Source organism: Fukomys damarensis, unplaced genomic scaffold, assembly GCF_012274545.1.
Source record: "Fukomys damarensis isolate Sample0158 unplaced genomic scaffold, DMR_v1.0_HiC HiC_scaffold_17, whole genome shotgun sequence".
NCBI classification, from domain to species: Eukaryota; Metazoa; Chordata; class Mammalia; order Rodentia; family Bathyergidae; genus Fukomys; species Fukomys damarensis.
This window is the reverse complement of record NW_022900929.1, coordinates 58,179,351-58,195,030: the sequence shown is the minus strand read 5'-3', so window position 1 is coordinate 58,195,030 and position 15,680 is coordinate 58,179,351. Positions and strand designations below refer to the sequence as shown.

At 33.3% G+C, this 15,680-nt stretch overlaps 1 protein-coding gene across 5 annotated transcripts in view; it reads left to right on the top strand.

Moving 5' to 3' along the window:
* The window catches only part of Ralgapa1 (Ral GTPase activating protein catalytic subunit alpha 1), a 170,704-nt gene that overhangs the window by 30,388 nt on the left and 124,636 nt on the right, over positions 1 to 15,680 (top strand). For all 5 annotated transcript variants that reach the window (XM_019208871.2, XM_019208868.2, XM_033765133.1 and 2 more), the window contains one exon: positions 12,032 to 12,172. In XM_019208871.2, the coding sequence (XP_019064416.1) occupies positions 12,032 to 12,172 (141 nt within the window). The remainder of the gene's footprint in view (positions 1 to 12,031; positions 12,173 to 15,680) is intronic.

The window sequence follows — 15,680 nt, the reverse complement described above, 5'->3', positions numbered from 1 at the left end:
CGTATAACTCTTTTTTTTTGGTACTGGGGATTGAATTCAGGTCCTTGCGCTTGCAAGGCAGGCCACCAAACCACTGAGCTAAATCCCCGGCCCTGTTACATATAACTTTTAAACTTTTTGTATATGTTTGAAATTTTCTTAAAAATTAGAGAAGAAAACGGTTTTCAAACTGCCAGCAATATAGTAAACTTGATATTCTGTATATTCTAAAGCTCTTAGATATTCTTCTACTGTTGCACTGCTGGCTGCAAAAATGTAGGGAAATCTCTAGGACTCTTCTTCTGTCCCTGTTTTCTTGGCCAAAACTAAAGAAGTAAAGTTGTGTTCTGAGAATTGAATAGTGAGCAGGAACACTTGAAAAGCGGGATGACTTTGAAGCAAACTGCTCAGCCCTTCTGGAATCTAGACTAAGAGCTTGGAAAAATTCAGGATTGAAGGACTGAATTAAATACTTCCACATGAAACTGGAGAGCTTGACAAAGTTAATTTCTACTTGGTAATGCTTGCTGGCAGTAGGTAAATACACATGTAATTACCTCTGGAGAAATATAGTCTCAAATAGTCCTCTAGAAATTCCACAGATTAGCATCAACCAATTATGATTTAACAAAGATTATGTAACAAACAAGCAAGCTGAGTTAGCAAAATGAAACCAATAAATCCCTAATACTGCAAAGGAATTTTCTAGACTGTAATGTAACTGTTATGTTTGAAATATTTTTAAAAATTATATTCATAAAAATTATTTTAAGAGTACATAGAGTTTACAGAAATCACAATACAGTTGTTGAAAGAAAAAGAATGCATAGGTTAAATGACAGATAAACCAACTAAAGAAAGTATCAATGACTCAGAAAACAAATTTGGAAAAATTTAGCAGAACCAAGGATATTACAAATATAAAGGAAAGTTTAAGAAATAGAATAGGGTAAGAGGTTCTAACATGTCTAATTGCAATTCCAGAGGAGTGAATAAAGGAGATGTCGTGTTTTTTTGTTTAATAATTTATTGTATTAGTACGTGTTTGCAATTCATGCTATTTACAGTCCTCTTGGGGAGTGGTTACTTGTACATATTACAGCTTCTTTTTTTGTTTTTTTAATCCTGAAATGCAGTGTTTTTAGAGTAACAAGTAATTGATGAAAAGATAGAAGTCATAGGAACAGAAGCACATAGTATACTGAATACAGTGAATAAGTGGAAACCCGTACATAAATATGTTACAGGAAAGGATGCCATAGAATGAGAAAGCAGAATAGTTTAAAAGCTGCAAAGAGAAAAAATTTGATCAATTGCAACAGAATGACAGGTTGAAAATAACGTTTCATTGTAGAATTGTATACAGAACAAAACTTGCTTTATGATTGAGAGTAAAATAAACACAAAGTTTTAAAAAATGCTGCTGTCGTACCTTTATGAAAGGAACTTCTTATGAATATATCAGGAAAAAGAAAAATACTGGGAGTGCAATCTGAGATGTAAGAAGGAATAAATGATCAAAGAAATTGGTAAATATATAGGTAAACTAAATATCTGGAAATACTTTATTTTTTGGAGAAATGCAGAATTAAAATACTGGTCATTCTTATGTAATTCAGGAGGAACTTAGTAAGTATAAATATTCTAAAATTATTTTTCATAGTAGGGAAAAAGAACTGGTGGTATTGGCTTTAGACTTTCACATACATATAGAAAGAATCAGGATGGGGAAGAAGAAAAGGGGAGGGAGGGGGAAGGAAAACTTCATAGGATTAAGATATGATACGTATATTTACCAGTTCCTCCACAATGAATGTATTATCTCAGACATATACTCAGTAAACAAATAAGATCACACAATGAGGAAAAAAAAATAAGATCACAGAAATTTTCTCATTCAAAGAAGAAAAATATATAGGAAAACTACAACTTGGTTTAGAATTGGACACAAGATTTGAAGGGGTATTTCTGCAAAGAAGACACACAAATGGCCAGTAAATACATGTTCAACAACACTAGCCATCAGCAAAATGCAAATGGAAACCACAGTGAGATACTCTTACACATATCCCCACTAGCGCAACGTTGGTGAACCTCTTGGAGCTTTCAGTAATATGCACAGCCCACCACAGCACACATGTTGGTTTGCCACCACTGTACTAGGGTGACTATTGTCCATCAAAAAGATAGATGATGACAAGTGCTAGTGAGGATGTAAAGAAATTGGAGTCTTCATACATTGTTAATTGGGCTTGTGAAATGGTACAGATGCTTTGGAAAAGTTTATCAGTTCCTCTAAATGTTAAACCATTATCATGTTATCTAATAATTCCACTCCTCACTGTATACCCAAGAAAATTGAAGAGTGGCTGCTCTCATTAATTTTATATACTGATGTCAAATTAATCTTTAAGGCACAGATTTTTTTTTTTTTTTTGGTACCAGGAATTGAACTCAGGTCCTTGCGCTTGAAAGGCAGAGTACCGAACTGCTGAGCTAAATCCCTGGCCCTGGGGTTTTTTTTTGTTTGTTTTGTTTTGTTTTTAAAGCACAGATTGTTCTTAACCTCTCAAAAAGCTTGTCCTTCCCAGATTGACAAATTCATATCTGTATACTTTACTTTAATATTGGGACCAATGCTGATTACTTCAATGGATCTTTCTGGTATAATTTCTAAATAGTATCTTTTGCTTAGTATATATACAAAGCCAGAAAAGAACTATTGAATAATCCTGTCAGTACACAAAAATTTTAGATTTGGCTCTGTATTTGTACAGCAAATTATATCCTGTTGAGTATAGCTTGAGCAAAGTGTCTTATGTCTGCATTTCCCCTTTTGCTATTTTGATCCAGTATACCATTATGCCTACATTGTAGCAGAAGCTTTCTGATTTGTTTCCCTGCATTAAAACTTTACCACTTTTAGCTCCATATTCGACCCCCTGTCAATGACATTTAAAAATATTTTTAGATTGATGTAACTTCTTTGCTTACGTCTTTCAATGGCCTTTTAATGCTTTTGGGGAAACAAGTTTATAAAGTCATATATGATTTGGTCCCTACTCACTTTTCCAATGTTATTTTATTCTTACAAATAAGTTCAACAACCAGAAGCATACTAGGTTATTATACTATTCTATGGACAAGTAAAATGTTTGACAGCAGTGAGAGGGAGGAATTGGACATATTCAGTTATAAGGTCCTTTCACTACCTGGGAAGTGACATTGTGCTACTGAAAGAAGACTTGGATTAGTTGTAAGTGCATATTGCAAACTCGAGGGTAACTACTAAAAATTTTTTTAGAGTGCTATACTTCCTATGCAAATAGTAGAGAATCAAGAGAATCATATGAGATAGTTAAAACCTGAAAAAGCAGAAGAGAGTAAACTTTTAAAAAGAAAAAGACTAAGGTAAGTCAATAGAGAACAGAAATAAATGCACTCCAATATTACTTTATTAGTAATCACTTTAAATATCAGTGCTCTAAATATTGAAATAAAGAGACTGTCTCAATGGATAAAAGACTCAAGTATATGCTGTCTACAAGAATTCCACTTAAAATATAAAGATAAATAGATTAAAAATAAGTAAATGGAGAAAAGTGTACAGTGCTAACAGTTAAAAGAAAGTGGAAATAGCCATATTTATTTTAAATCAAGCTTGAGAGCAAAGAAATGATCGGAGAGTATTGTATAAAGATAAAAGTTATCAGTTCTCTGTGAACACATAGCAGTCCTTGATGTATGTGCATTTAACGGCAAAGCATCAAAATACATGACATAGAAACTGGAAAAACTGCCAAAAGTAGATAAATCCACTATTATAGTTGGAGAATTAATACCTTTCTGTTAGTATTTGATAGTTCCAACAGGCAGAAAATCAGTGAAGACATAGTTGAACTGAGTAACACCATCAGTCAGTTGTAACTGCATGTAATTGACATCTATAGATTACTTCATTCAATAGCAGCAGGTTACACATTCTTCCCAAGCTCACACAGAACATTAATCCAAGATGAGACTACATTTTATGTCATAAAGCATGCCTTCAACACATTAAAGAAATAGAAATCATAGAGTATACACTATGATCACAGTGAATTTAACTAGAAACTAATTACTGAAAGACAGTTGGAAAACTCCAGAATACTTAGAGATAAAATAACTTACTCTGCAAATACATAGGACAAAGGAAAAGTTTCAAGAGAAAATTTAGGGTATTGAGAGATACATAAAAATCTACCTGGCCTGGGGATTTAGCTCAGCAGTTCCGCTGCCTTCCTTGCAAGCACAAGGTCCTGCATTTGATCCCTATAACCAAACAAAACTAAAAACAAATAAAAATCCACCTTATCAAAACTTGTGAAGTACAATGAAACCAGAGCTCTATTAGAGGGTAATCAATAGCATTGAAACGTATTACAAAAGAAGAAAGATATAAAATCAGTAAACTAAGCATCTGCCTAAGAAACTAGAAAAAAAAAAACCCAAAGTAGGTAGAAAAAAAATAAGAAGAAGAATTAGAGCATAAAATTGAAACAGGAAATTATTAGAGAAAAATGAACAAGACCAAGTTTCTTCTTTGAAAAGATCAATAGAACCAATAAATCTTTAGGTCACTGGTGGTGAACTTACAGCATGTGTGTTGTTTCTATCAGTTAAAGCTCTTAAAAGATTTACCATCACTGCTTTAGGTTAACTAAAGCAAGGGTTGGGGAAGACCACATCAATTATCAATATCAGAAATGAAAGAGGGGCCATTACTATTAATCCCATAAACATTAAAAAGATTATAAAGGAATTTTCTGAGTAACTATTCCCATCAATTTGATAACTAAGATGAAATGAACCAATTTTTGAAACAAGATGCAATCTATAAAACTCACATAAGGAAAATCAAGTACAGTAATCTGAACAGACATATCTAATCTTCCAAAACAAAACACCAAGCACAGGTGGACTCAGTGCTTTGTTTTGTTTGTTTGTTTTTTGTTTTTTTGTAGTTTAGGCTGGCCTTGAACTATACAGCCCAGGCTGGCCTTGAATTCATGGTGATCCTCCTGCCTCACCTTCCCTAGTGCTGGGAATACAGGGTGTGCCATCATGCCCAGCTGGATTTATTGAATTTTACCAAATACTATTTAAAGATGAATTCCTGATTCTCTACAGTTTCTCCCAGAAAAAGTGAACCAGAAAGAGTATTTCCTTTCTATGAGAACAATATTACAATTGCAATTCATCTCATTAAACAAGCAGCAGAAGAAAAATCATGTGGTCACTTCAGTAGATGCATAAAAAAGCATTTTTCAGAATCCAACTCAGAATAAAATCTCTTGACAAAGAATAAGAAGAGACTTCTTCAACTTCATAAATCTATTTTTAAAAACCTGCCTATAATATCATACTTAATGATAAGAAATTAGATTATTGTCTAAGATTTGTAATAAAGCAGAGTTATATATTCTCACTACTATTTCAGTGTTTCTAATACAACAAAAAATACATTAGGAGGGAGTAAAGAGAGTTGTCTTTGTAGGTGACATGATTATTCATGTTGAAAATCTGAAGAAACAAAATTGCAGATATACCTATATACAAGATTACCAGATATACCTATATACAAGATTGCAGGATACCTGTATGCCAACAATCGGAATTTAATCACTTCTCAGCATTTTGGCTAAGATCGAGTATAACAATTGGAATTTAAAATTGAAATCACAGTATCATTTATACTAGCACCAAAATCTCCAAAAACAATTACATAGAAATCTTATGAAATATATTCAAGATCTATGTAAGGAAAACTACATAATTCTGATGAAAGCAACAAAGATCACAATAAATGGATAGATAATTCATGTGCATGTATAGAGTAACTTTTTCATTGGTATTGGAGATTTAACCCAGGGTCTTGCACATGCTAGGCGTTACACTGTCACACTAAGCTATGTCCCTAGCCTGAAAAAGAAATTAATATTGGCAAGTTGTCCATTTTTTCCATCATGATCTATATATTCAGTCACAGTTTCAATCAGTTGTTGATATCAACTCATTAGCGTTTCTAGGCAAAGACAAAAGACTGAGAATAGTTGATATTGGAGGAGAAGAATGATTTAAAGGAGTGATAAAACCTGAGTTGTAAACTTAGTATATAACTACTGTAATCAAGTCGGTATGGTATGGACGAAACAATAGAGAAATAGGTCAATGGAACAATAGATCTCTGTGCCTAGAGCCCACCAATCTTTGACAAAGGAGCAAAGACAATTCAAATCGTACTGCAGCCGCTGGACAGCTGCATGCAAAGAAAGCAAATCTAAGCATAGACTTTTCACCTTTAAAAAAAAATCATAATAGATTGTAGATGTTAATGTGAAGTGCAATGAATGACACCTAGAAAGTAACATATAAGAAAGTCTGTGACGCTTGGGTTTGTCAGTGAGTTTTAAGATAAAACATTGAAAACATAATCCATGGAAGAAAAAATGCTAAGTTGGATTTTCTTAAATGGAAACTTCTGCTCTGTAAAAGACAGAATGAGGCGGCAAACTGTAGAACTGGAAAAAGTCTTTGCAAAACACATATCTGATTAAGGACTGGTTCCAAAATATACAGAGAACTCAAACTCAAGCAGAAGAAAACAACTGTTTTGGAAAACAGGCAAAATGTCTGACCAGGTACCACACTGAAGAAGAATGCAGATGGCAAAGTAAACATTTGAAAAATTGCCCAGCATCATATGACATTAGGGAATTACAGATTAAGAGCTGTGGTCTCCTAAGTCCAAAACACTGACAACACCAAATGCTGAGAATGTATAGCAACAAAAACTTCCCTTGTAGGTGGGAATGCAAACTGGTTACACTTTGGAGACTAAGTGTAATCCAGACATAGTGCTCCTTGGTAATACCAGAATTGACAACATGGACACACAGCTGTTTGCATACTAACATTTATAGCAGCTTTATTCATAACTGCTCAACATGTCCTTCAGTTGGAGAATTGATGAACACAATGAAATACTCAGTGGCAAAAATCAATGAAGTATCAAGTCATGGAAAAACAGATAGGAACTCTAAATGCATTGTTGCTAAGTAAAGGGAGCCAATATTTTAAAATTTTGTCTCCTGTTTCATAATTTTTTATGGCTTACACTGGGAGAAGTAAATCATATTAATAACTTTTTCTTTTCTTTGAGACAGGGTCTCACTGTGTAGTTCAGGCTGTCCTTGAACTCACTAAGTAGTCCAGGCTGGCTTTGACCTTGCAATGATTCTCCTGCCTCAGCCTCCCAAGTGCTAGGATGATAGGTGAGCACCACCACACCTGGCAGATAACATTTTAAACTTACATTTCTCTTTAACATAGTTCTTTTAATAGCAAACCTGATTGTTTTGTTAAAACTATGACATTTTTCTATGACTTTGAATTATCCAATAGATTGATATGTAATTTTTTTCAGACTAATTTATATAAACACCTTTGTCTATTCTAGTGGCTTGAACAGATGTAAACACCTGATATCTTTATTCATGGGGGCATCAGTATGATTAGTGATGGAGTTTGCAACGTAGTGATTTTGTCATGTAATATTGAAAGACTTATTTAACTGCCTGCCTTCTAGAGTTTCAGTCAGACAGCCTAGACAATTTATCAATTACTTTTCACTTAAGAAAGATAAAGGCTCTTGCATAGCTCGGTGTGATAGTACATGCCTGTCATCCCAACACTGTGGGAGGTTGAGGCAGGAGGATCTCAAGGTCAAGCCCAGCCCGAGACACTGTCCCCCAAAAATAAATTAATAAATAAAAGATTTAGGCTGTAGCCTAGTCAGAAAGCCCTGGGTTCAATTTCCATTACCATCACCAAAAAAAAAAAAAGAACATAATTTTTCATCCCGGAACACAGTGGCTTTATTAAGAGAAATTTTGATGTTCATATTTAACCTTTAAAAGTTTTAAAAAATTTTGGAGACCATATTTAAGGTTTTGCTTATGCTAGCAAATACTAAAAGAGATTGCCGTAAATTTGGGAATTGTCATAGAGCTTATTCATGAGAAGTAATGTATTTCTAGTATTCAACTTTAAGACAAATATGTCACTGCTATTGTTTTCATATTTTGCTAACGTTGGAAACTTTAAAGATATTTCTGCTAGTGGGTAGGAATGTTCATATAATGTGAATTTTAATTATAAATAAGGAGAACTATGTATAATATTTTGGAAATGAGCATAGGCCAGCTTTGCCTTCTTCGTGCTTTAGTCCTGTGTTGTTTTTGGAGATCATTCACCCTTTGTCCATGAATTACATATTCTGAATGAGAACTTTGGAGTGAGGCTTTTTGTTTTTGATGTGGTCTGTGTAGTGCAAGAAGAATTTATGTGGAGCCCATCATTCCCCTGCCCCTTTTCATGTGCGAGGGATGAAATCAAACACCTTCAAACATGCACATGCTCATGAGTCTGAAAATGTTTTTTTTTCCTTTTGACATTATATTTTTCACACTGACCTATCTGCATAAAGCATATTTAGATTAAGTCTGATCACTGATGGCACAGGGCTTGCAAATATATGCAGTAATAGGAATGTCTGTAGCTATACAGAGACTCACTAAGCGTAATATTTGGATTAGTTCATCTCAGAATATCTCAATAGCTAATTCACTTTTTTTTGTTTTGTTTTTGTTTTTTGAGACAGGGTCTCCCTATGTAGTTGAGACTGACCTGGAGCTCACTATGTAGCCCAGGCTGGTCTTGAGCTCACAGCGATCCTCCTGCCTCAGCCTCCCGAGTGCTGTGATTACAGGCGTTCACCACCACACCCGGCTTCAATAGCTAATTCATTGTAAATAATTTTCTTCAGTGAGCCTTGTATAGTTATTAGGCACTTTCTGGGCTTCAGGTTAAGTGTGAAGATGCACAGTTTTAACAAAAAGAGGATGCATTTTGAAGAATTAACTTGTGCTGTAACATAGATGTATGCCTTTGCAAATACAGAAAAAGTACTAAGGGAAATGTCCAAATTCTTTCTTTTCTTTTTGTATCGGGAATCGAACTCAGGCCTTTGCACTTGCCCGGCAGGCAATGGAAGCAATGAGCTAAATTCCTGGCCCCAAACTCTTTCTTGAAGTTGGTAATGGTAAAGAAGGAACAGAAGAAATTGTCATTCCTCAAGGAGAAAAAGATGAAAATGCATAATTTATTTGTGCAGTCTAAAACTTGATTCCCTTTAAAAACCACATCTAGTTGTATCTATAGATGGTATTTTACTTTCTGTATAAGAAATGCTTTTTTTTTTTTTTTTTTTGCCTGTATATTTAGATCTTTGCTCTAAGAAGTTTTAATGAGTAATTATCTTCAAGTCAATATAACTTTTTGTTTGTTTGTTTTTTGAGACAGGGTCTCACTATGTAGTTGAGACTGACCTGGAACTCACTATGTAGCCTAGGCTGGTCTCAAACTCACAGCGATCCTCCTGCCTCAGCCTCCCAAGTGCTGGGATTACAGGCGTGCACCGACCGCCATACCTGGCTCAAGTCAATATAACTTTTATTTCAATTTATTTAAATTATATTATAAAATTATTGATTACTTTCAGAAGAAGGAAAAGAAGCAGGAAAATTCAAATAGGGTTAGAGTCTGATATTTTATATATGTACTCAATTTTAAAATATATTTACCTTTAAAATATATGGTAAGCCATACACTGAAGACAAATTGTTGCCATTACCTTAACAGTTCCAACTTTTCACTTCTTTTTGTACATACATGTACCTAAAAATAGCTCTTTAAAAATGCTTTATTTTACCAACATTCAAAATAGTTTTTGGAAAAATGTTTACTTTTTTCTAGTTATAAACTACGTAATACCTTTACATTTTGGTTAATGATTCTTTTGGCTTTGTGTTTTCCTTTTGTATCCTCACAATTTGAAACTTTTCTTTTTCATATAATTAGTTTGAACTCCTACCCAGAGAGCATTATTTTCTTCGGGTTTGGTTTTAGTTTTTTGAGGCATGGTCTCACTGTATACTCCAGCCATCCTTGAACTCACTGTGTAGTCCAGACTGGCCTTGAATTCTTCTTCTTTTTTTTTTAATTGGTACATTTTAGGTATACAGTATAATGACATTCATCATTGGAAATTTGTACCTTTACATAATCCATCTTGATTCTTTTTTTTTTCCTATTCCCCTGCCCTCCACTCGACCCCTCCACCTCTCCCTATTTAAAAAGGCTTTGTTTGCACTTTTTCATTTTCTCATTCCATTCCCCTCTTTCCTTTCCCCTCTTTCCTTTCCCCTACCCCTCCCACTTCCCCTTCCCCTTTGCCCCTTTGCTTCCTATTTCACATTATCTGTGATACCTTTTAGCCCTTATTTACACTTTCAGTTTTTCACACCAGAGAAACGGTTCAGTATTTACACACGTGTGTCCTGTTTATTTCACTTAAGAGTATCACCTCTTTATGTATCCATTTTGAATTCTTGATCCACCTGCCTCAGCCTCCCCATGTGTGCTACCATAATGGCCCAAATACTATTATTCATAAAATACACATTAAATTCATGTATCAGACATTAGGGATTCAATGAGAATATAGTTGTTTGTGTGAAAAGTTTGAGAATTCTATCATAAAACCTTATGGTCTATTGAAAAGATTGTAAGCTTTGCAAAAAAAGAAATTTTTACTTGTGTTTATTGCTATGTTGCCAACAAGTTATTCACAGAATAGCAAAAAACTTCTTATATGAGATGATATTTCAAATGTGAAAGTTTGTCAGGAAAAAAAAGAGACCAAGAATGAGAATAACAGACAAAGCCATGATATGATGAAAAAGTTTGAGATTTCTTGGGGCAGAATAAACTTCTGTGTGGCAGCAGCATGGAAAGATTAGGTAGAAAAATAAGAAGTCTTAGTGATTGGGTTGTTTATAGTGAAGTCATGAGGGTCCCAAGTGATAGGCTAAGGAATTTAAACATGCAGCACTTGTTTCTAGTAATTAGGAAAGCCCAGGATTTTGAATTGATGTCAACATTTAAGCTATTTTTCCCCATCACTATTGCCGTATATACTATACAATATTGGTTAATTCCTCTTTTCATTCACATACTATATATGTTCTATACCTTCATTTAATTGGTCATCCCTGATATAAAATCTGTGTAAAGTTTAAGTTACTAGTTTATATCTAAGTGAACTAAAATTTGTCTTTAGTTTTGTGAACTAGTGACTCTTTTTAAGAAATTATCAAATGTTATGACAAATGCAATTTTACAAAGTAATCTGAATTTATCTTTAAAAACAATCTTTTAAGTTTTTATGTTTATAATTTGAATGAGCAGAAAATTATCTAGTTTCTTAAGAACCTGATTCTTAATGCTGATTGCAAATTCTATTTTGTGTAAATATTTCATTTTAAAATTTTTTATTACTCTTTTTTACAAATAAAAGATACTGATTTGTTGAAGCATTCCTTGTCTATCAGAATCAAAAACTAACCATGAGAAAAAATCCTTTTGATTATGATATACTTAAAATTTTTCTAAAAAGAACTATGAGTGACTTGGAAATTTTACTTGAGGAAGAATATGAAAATAGGGATGATTTATTCCTAGAATTCAGCTTCATTAAGAAGAATGGCTCTGAATTTCCTTGAGGAATGCCCAAATATGATATCACAAATTTCTTTGAACTAATAATACTGAGTTTGTTTCAGTATTTACATTCAGTAAATAATTACTTCTGAGCTTTGAGAACATTGTGCTGAAGTGTGTGCTGTTTTTAATGCTATTCCATTGTAATTGCTAATATAATAGTTCATTTTTCTGTTTTTACACCAAAAAAATTGCATTCAAAATGTATGTGTACTCTGATTTCTTTTCTTACAGCTTGCCAGTATTTGCTGTGCTGAAATGTTTTAATTTAAAATTTCCTTCCTTTGTATCTTTTAGTTTTCTCTGTTGCTGCTTTTTCTGTGACACAAGCCTTTCATTATAGTCACTCTTCTTTTTTCCTTCCCCACTTCTTTCTTTTCCTTTTTTAAAGCCATGAGAAGCCGATCCATTGGTGAATGTGCTCTGCCATCGGCCTATATACGCAGTGCTAAAAGTGCTCCTGTTCTGATCCATACTTCCAAACCCTTCTTGCCTGATATTGTTCTCACTCCCCTTTCTGATGAGCTTTCAGGTAGTGCCACCTCTGCTAATTTCTGCACCACCTTTCACTTTTTAATCCTCTGCTTTCAAATTTGCTTAGTCAAATAAACTCTTCAAAGTTAATTTCTTTGGGGGAGGTGTGGGAAACTGGGAAATGATTGAGAAATCAACATTTTGAGTTATTTGAACTCTAATGCTACCCTTGCAGTTCATTCTGGAAGTGCTAAGTTTAGTGCTGTGCCAATGTCCAATATTCTGGTGTTTAGCTTTTTCTCAAGTGGCAAAAAGAAATAGGAATGTGTATTTATACCACAGATTTCTCACAAGAGGTGAATTAGAAGGTAATTAAAGCCTTGATTTTAAATTCCCCAGTGTTCTGATACCAGTATTGCAAATCTTGAATAATTTATTTTCCATCATCTGTCACCATGATACTAAGTAAGGCCAGTAAATCCTTGTGGAAAACACATAATGTAAAAGTTGCTTAGGAATAAGTCTTCGCATTTTTTTTTTAGATTAATAGTATGTAGAATTCTAAGGACATCCTCATTTTAAACCCATTCTTGGAAGCCCAAGTTCAAGAAGCTTTAAAACCTGCTTAGCTTTCCAGTTCTGCTGAGGTCCTTAATCTCCAGTACTGGATGACTGACTTTTATATTAAGGCTTAATCAACATATAACAAGATGCATAGATCTTATATTCAGTTCAGTAAGTTTTGAGACTTGAGCACACCCCTAAATCACTGTCATCCCTGATGAAATATGCAGTTTTTCCATTGCCTGCTCTACCCTTGCATACATAACTAGCTTTTACTTTCTGTTGCCATAGATTAGTTTTGTCTTTTGAAAAAAATGTATAAATAAAATCATGCACTGTTTTGTCTTTTGAACCAAAGTAAACTTGTGTTGAGTACAGTTACTGTTCAAAATGTGCTAGTTCAAAGAAACTTATTTCTACATTCTTATGTAATTTACAGTCACTATTCTTAAGAACGTTTCCTTGACATTGTCACTTTTGATGAGATAACTGCATTTTTTTGTTGTTTTGGCTTTTTCCAATCTTTATACCTTTCAATGCCTAAATGTACTGGAGGAAATAAAAATGAAGGTGCATCTTTATTAATATTTCAGATGAAGTGCCTTCCACTATCCTTAATCTTATTAAGAAAAGGTTTCTTCTAAACCAACAGGGGTAACATAAATGGAAAGTTATGAACAGGTAGGTACAGATATATATCTGTATATGTCTTATATTAGTATTCTTTGGAAATATTGCAAATAAAAATAGTATTAGCATTTCTCAAAATAAGCAATAAAATATTCAATAATTGGCTGTGATATTTTCTAATTCAGAATACAATGAATAGGAAACAGTTAATTCAGATGTGTTTTATAATGTTTGAGAAGTAGTCACGTGTTACTTTGAAATGATAATTAATTAATTACAAATAGTTTATAATAAAATTGATAGCTGATTTTATAGTTTAACAAAGACAATAATAAAATTAAAAATGTGGCTTCAGTCCACATCTGGATGCTCAGTAAGTATTTGACTTGATTTGAATAGATTTCATAACAGAAAAATTAGGCAGTCGGAATCTTTTAGGTTGTCAGTGCAAACGAGTAGAAAGATTCGAAAATATATAAATAGGGTAAACTTTTGATGGAAAAAAATGGCACATTTTTCCTACAAATGATGCTTAGTTATACATGAAGAATTCGGATATATTTTTCTTTTTGGTGCTCCATTTCAGGTATTTTGTACCTTCCTATGTGACTAGCACAGGTGTTGGTTGCTTGTAACAAATTATGATATGATTATATAAAATAATATTTTTGTCTCACAACAAACTACATGCAGTTTATTACAAACTACATACAGTTTTTTGGTGTTTTTGCTTTAAGCCTTGATTGATTGATTAGTTGAGAGAGACAGGGTCTTGCTATGTAGTCCAAGATGGCCTTGAACCCATTATATAGTCCATGCTGGCCTTGGACCCTTGGTGATCCTCCTACTTCAACTCTCGATTGCTGGGATTATAGGGGTGTGCTACCATGCCCAGTTGTTTCAAGCTTTTTTTGGTACTGGGGATTGAATTCAGGACCTTGTGCTTGCAAGGCAGGCACAGTGCCATTGAGCTAAATCCCAGCTATTTCAACCTTTTGAAGTATACTTAAAGCATTTAATGCAAACCATTTTTGACTTGTTTAGAAAAATTAAAAGGAGTTTTAGCCATTCGTTCTTAAAAGTTTGTTGGATCACATATTCTCCTGTCTTAAGAAATTATTCAGACATTTTATTGCTCAAAATCAGAGCTTTACAAAATTTTTACTTTGCAACTTATATTTGGCAATATCTTAAGTGCTACTATTTTTTTTTAAAACTAAAATAAAGATAAGGTGATTCCCTTTAAAATGTTCTAAAGAACTAACCACGAGCATGAGTTCTTACCTCAGAAATCTTGCTGTCAATTCATAATTCAAAAAGATTTTCTCTTTAAAAGATTTATGATTTAAAGATATATAAAGAATATTTGAAAGGAATTTTTTAAATCGCAGTTTTGTTTTTATTTTCTCCATTTGAGATAAAATGTCTGTAATATCTACAATTCTATAATAAATGTAAAGATTTAGGTGATGTTGAGACACTAGCTTCTAAAAACAATCTTAATATCTGATTATGAATTTAATAAATGTTCAGTTTAGAAATACAGATCATATAGGAAAGTATGTGAGAAGCTGATACTAATTTACTCATAACTTAAAATACCTTTGCCCTCCAGTTTTTATAAATGTGTAATATAAAATATAAAAACATAACTAGATGTAACTTGAATTGTGAAATCATCTTTATCTCAGGAAGAAAAGGAAGAAAGTGTACCCTTTTAAAGTAGCAACTAAAATTCTATTTTTTCTGTAATTTGACTTAGGAAATTCCCATTTTCCAAGATGATGCAAAAATTACAGATTACTTTGTTAGAAGATATAAATAGAATTAGAAGAAAAGGTTCATAATGTTCATCAATTTATTGAAGGTCTCCAGAAATTCTGTTTAAAAATATTAAAACAAACTGTATAATTCTGTGTTTCTCAAACTTATTAGAGCTTCTTTACAAGTACACATATTAACAGCCTGTAGCAAGGACTGGGGATGTAGCTCAGTGAAGCTGTGCCTGCCTCGCAAGCACAAGGTCCTAAGTTCGATCCCTGGTACTGAAACAAAACAAAACAAAAAAACTAACAGCCTATAGCATTAAGGTTTCAAAGAGGACAAATTTGGAAAATATTGAACTTCCTAATTTTAAAAATTAGCACTATGAAAATTGGACAGGACTATTTCATACCAGTTTACATTGATGAAATCTGAGTTACTGAATTTATTATTGTTCCTATGGTTCTTAGACTGGAATTTGTTTCTTGAGAGGCTAGATAGAAGGCAGGGATAGAGAAAAAGGAGTTGTATGAGTAGAGACATTTTACAAATAGTGTCAAGTTAAAAAACCAAAAGTCACCAAAATCTTGGATGCTCAACCAATCCAA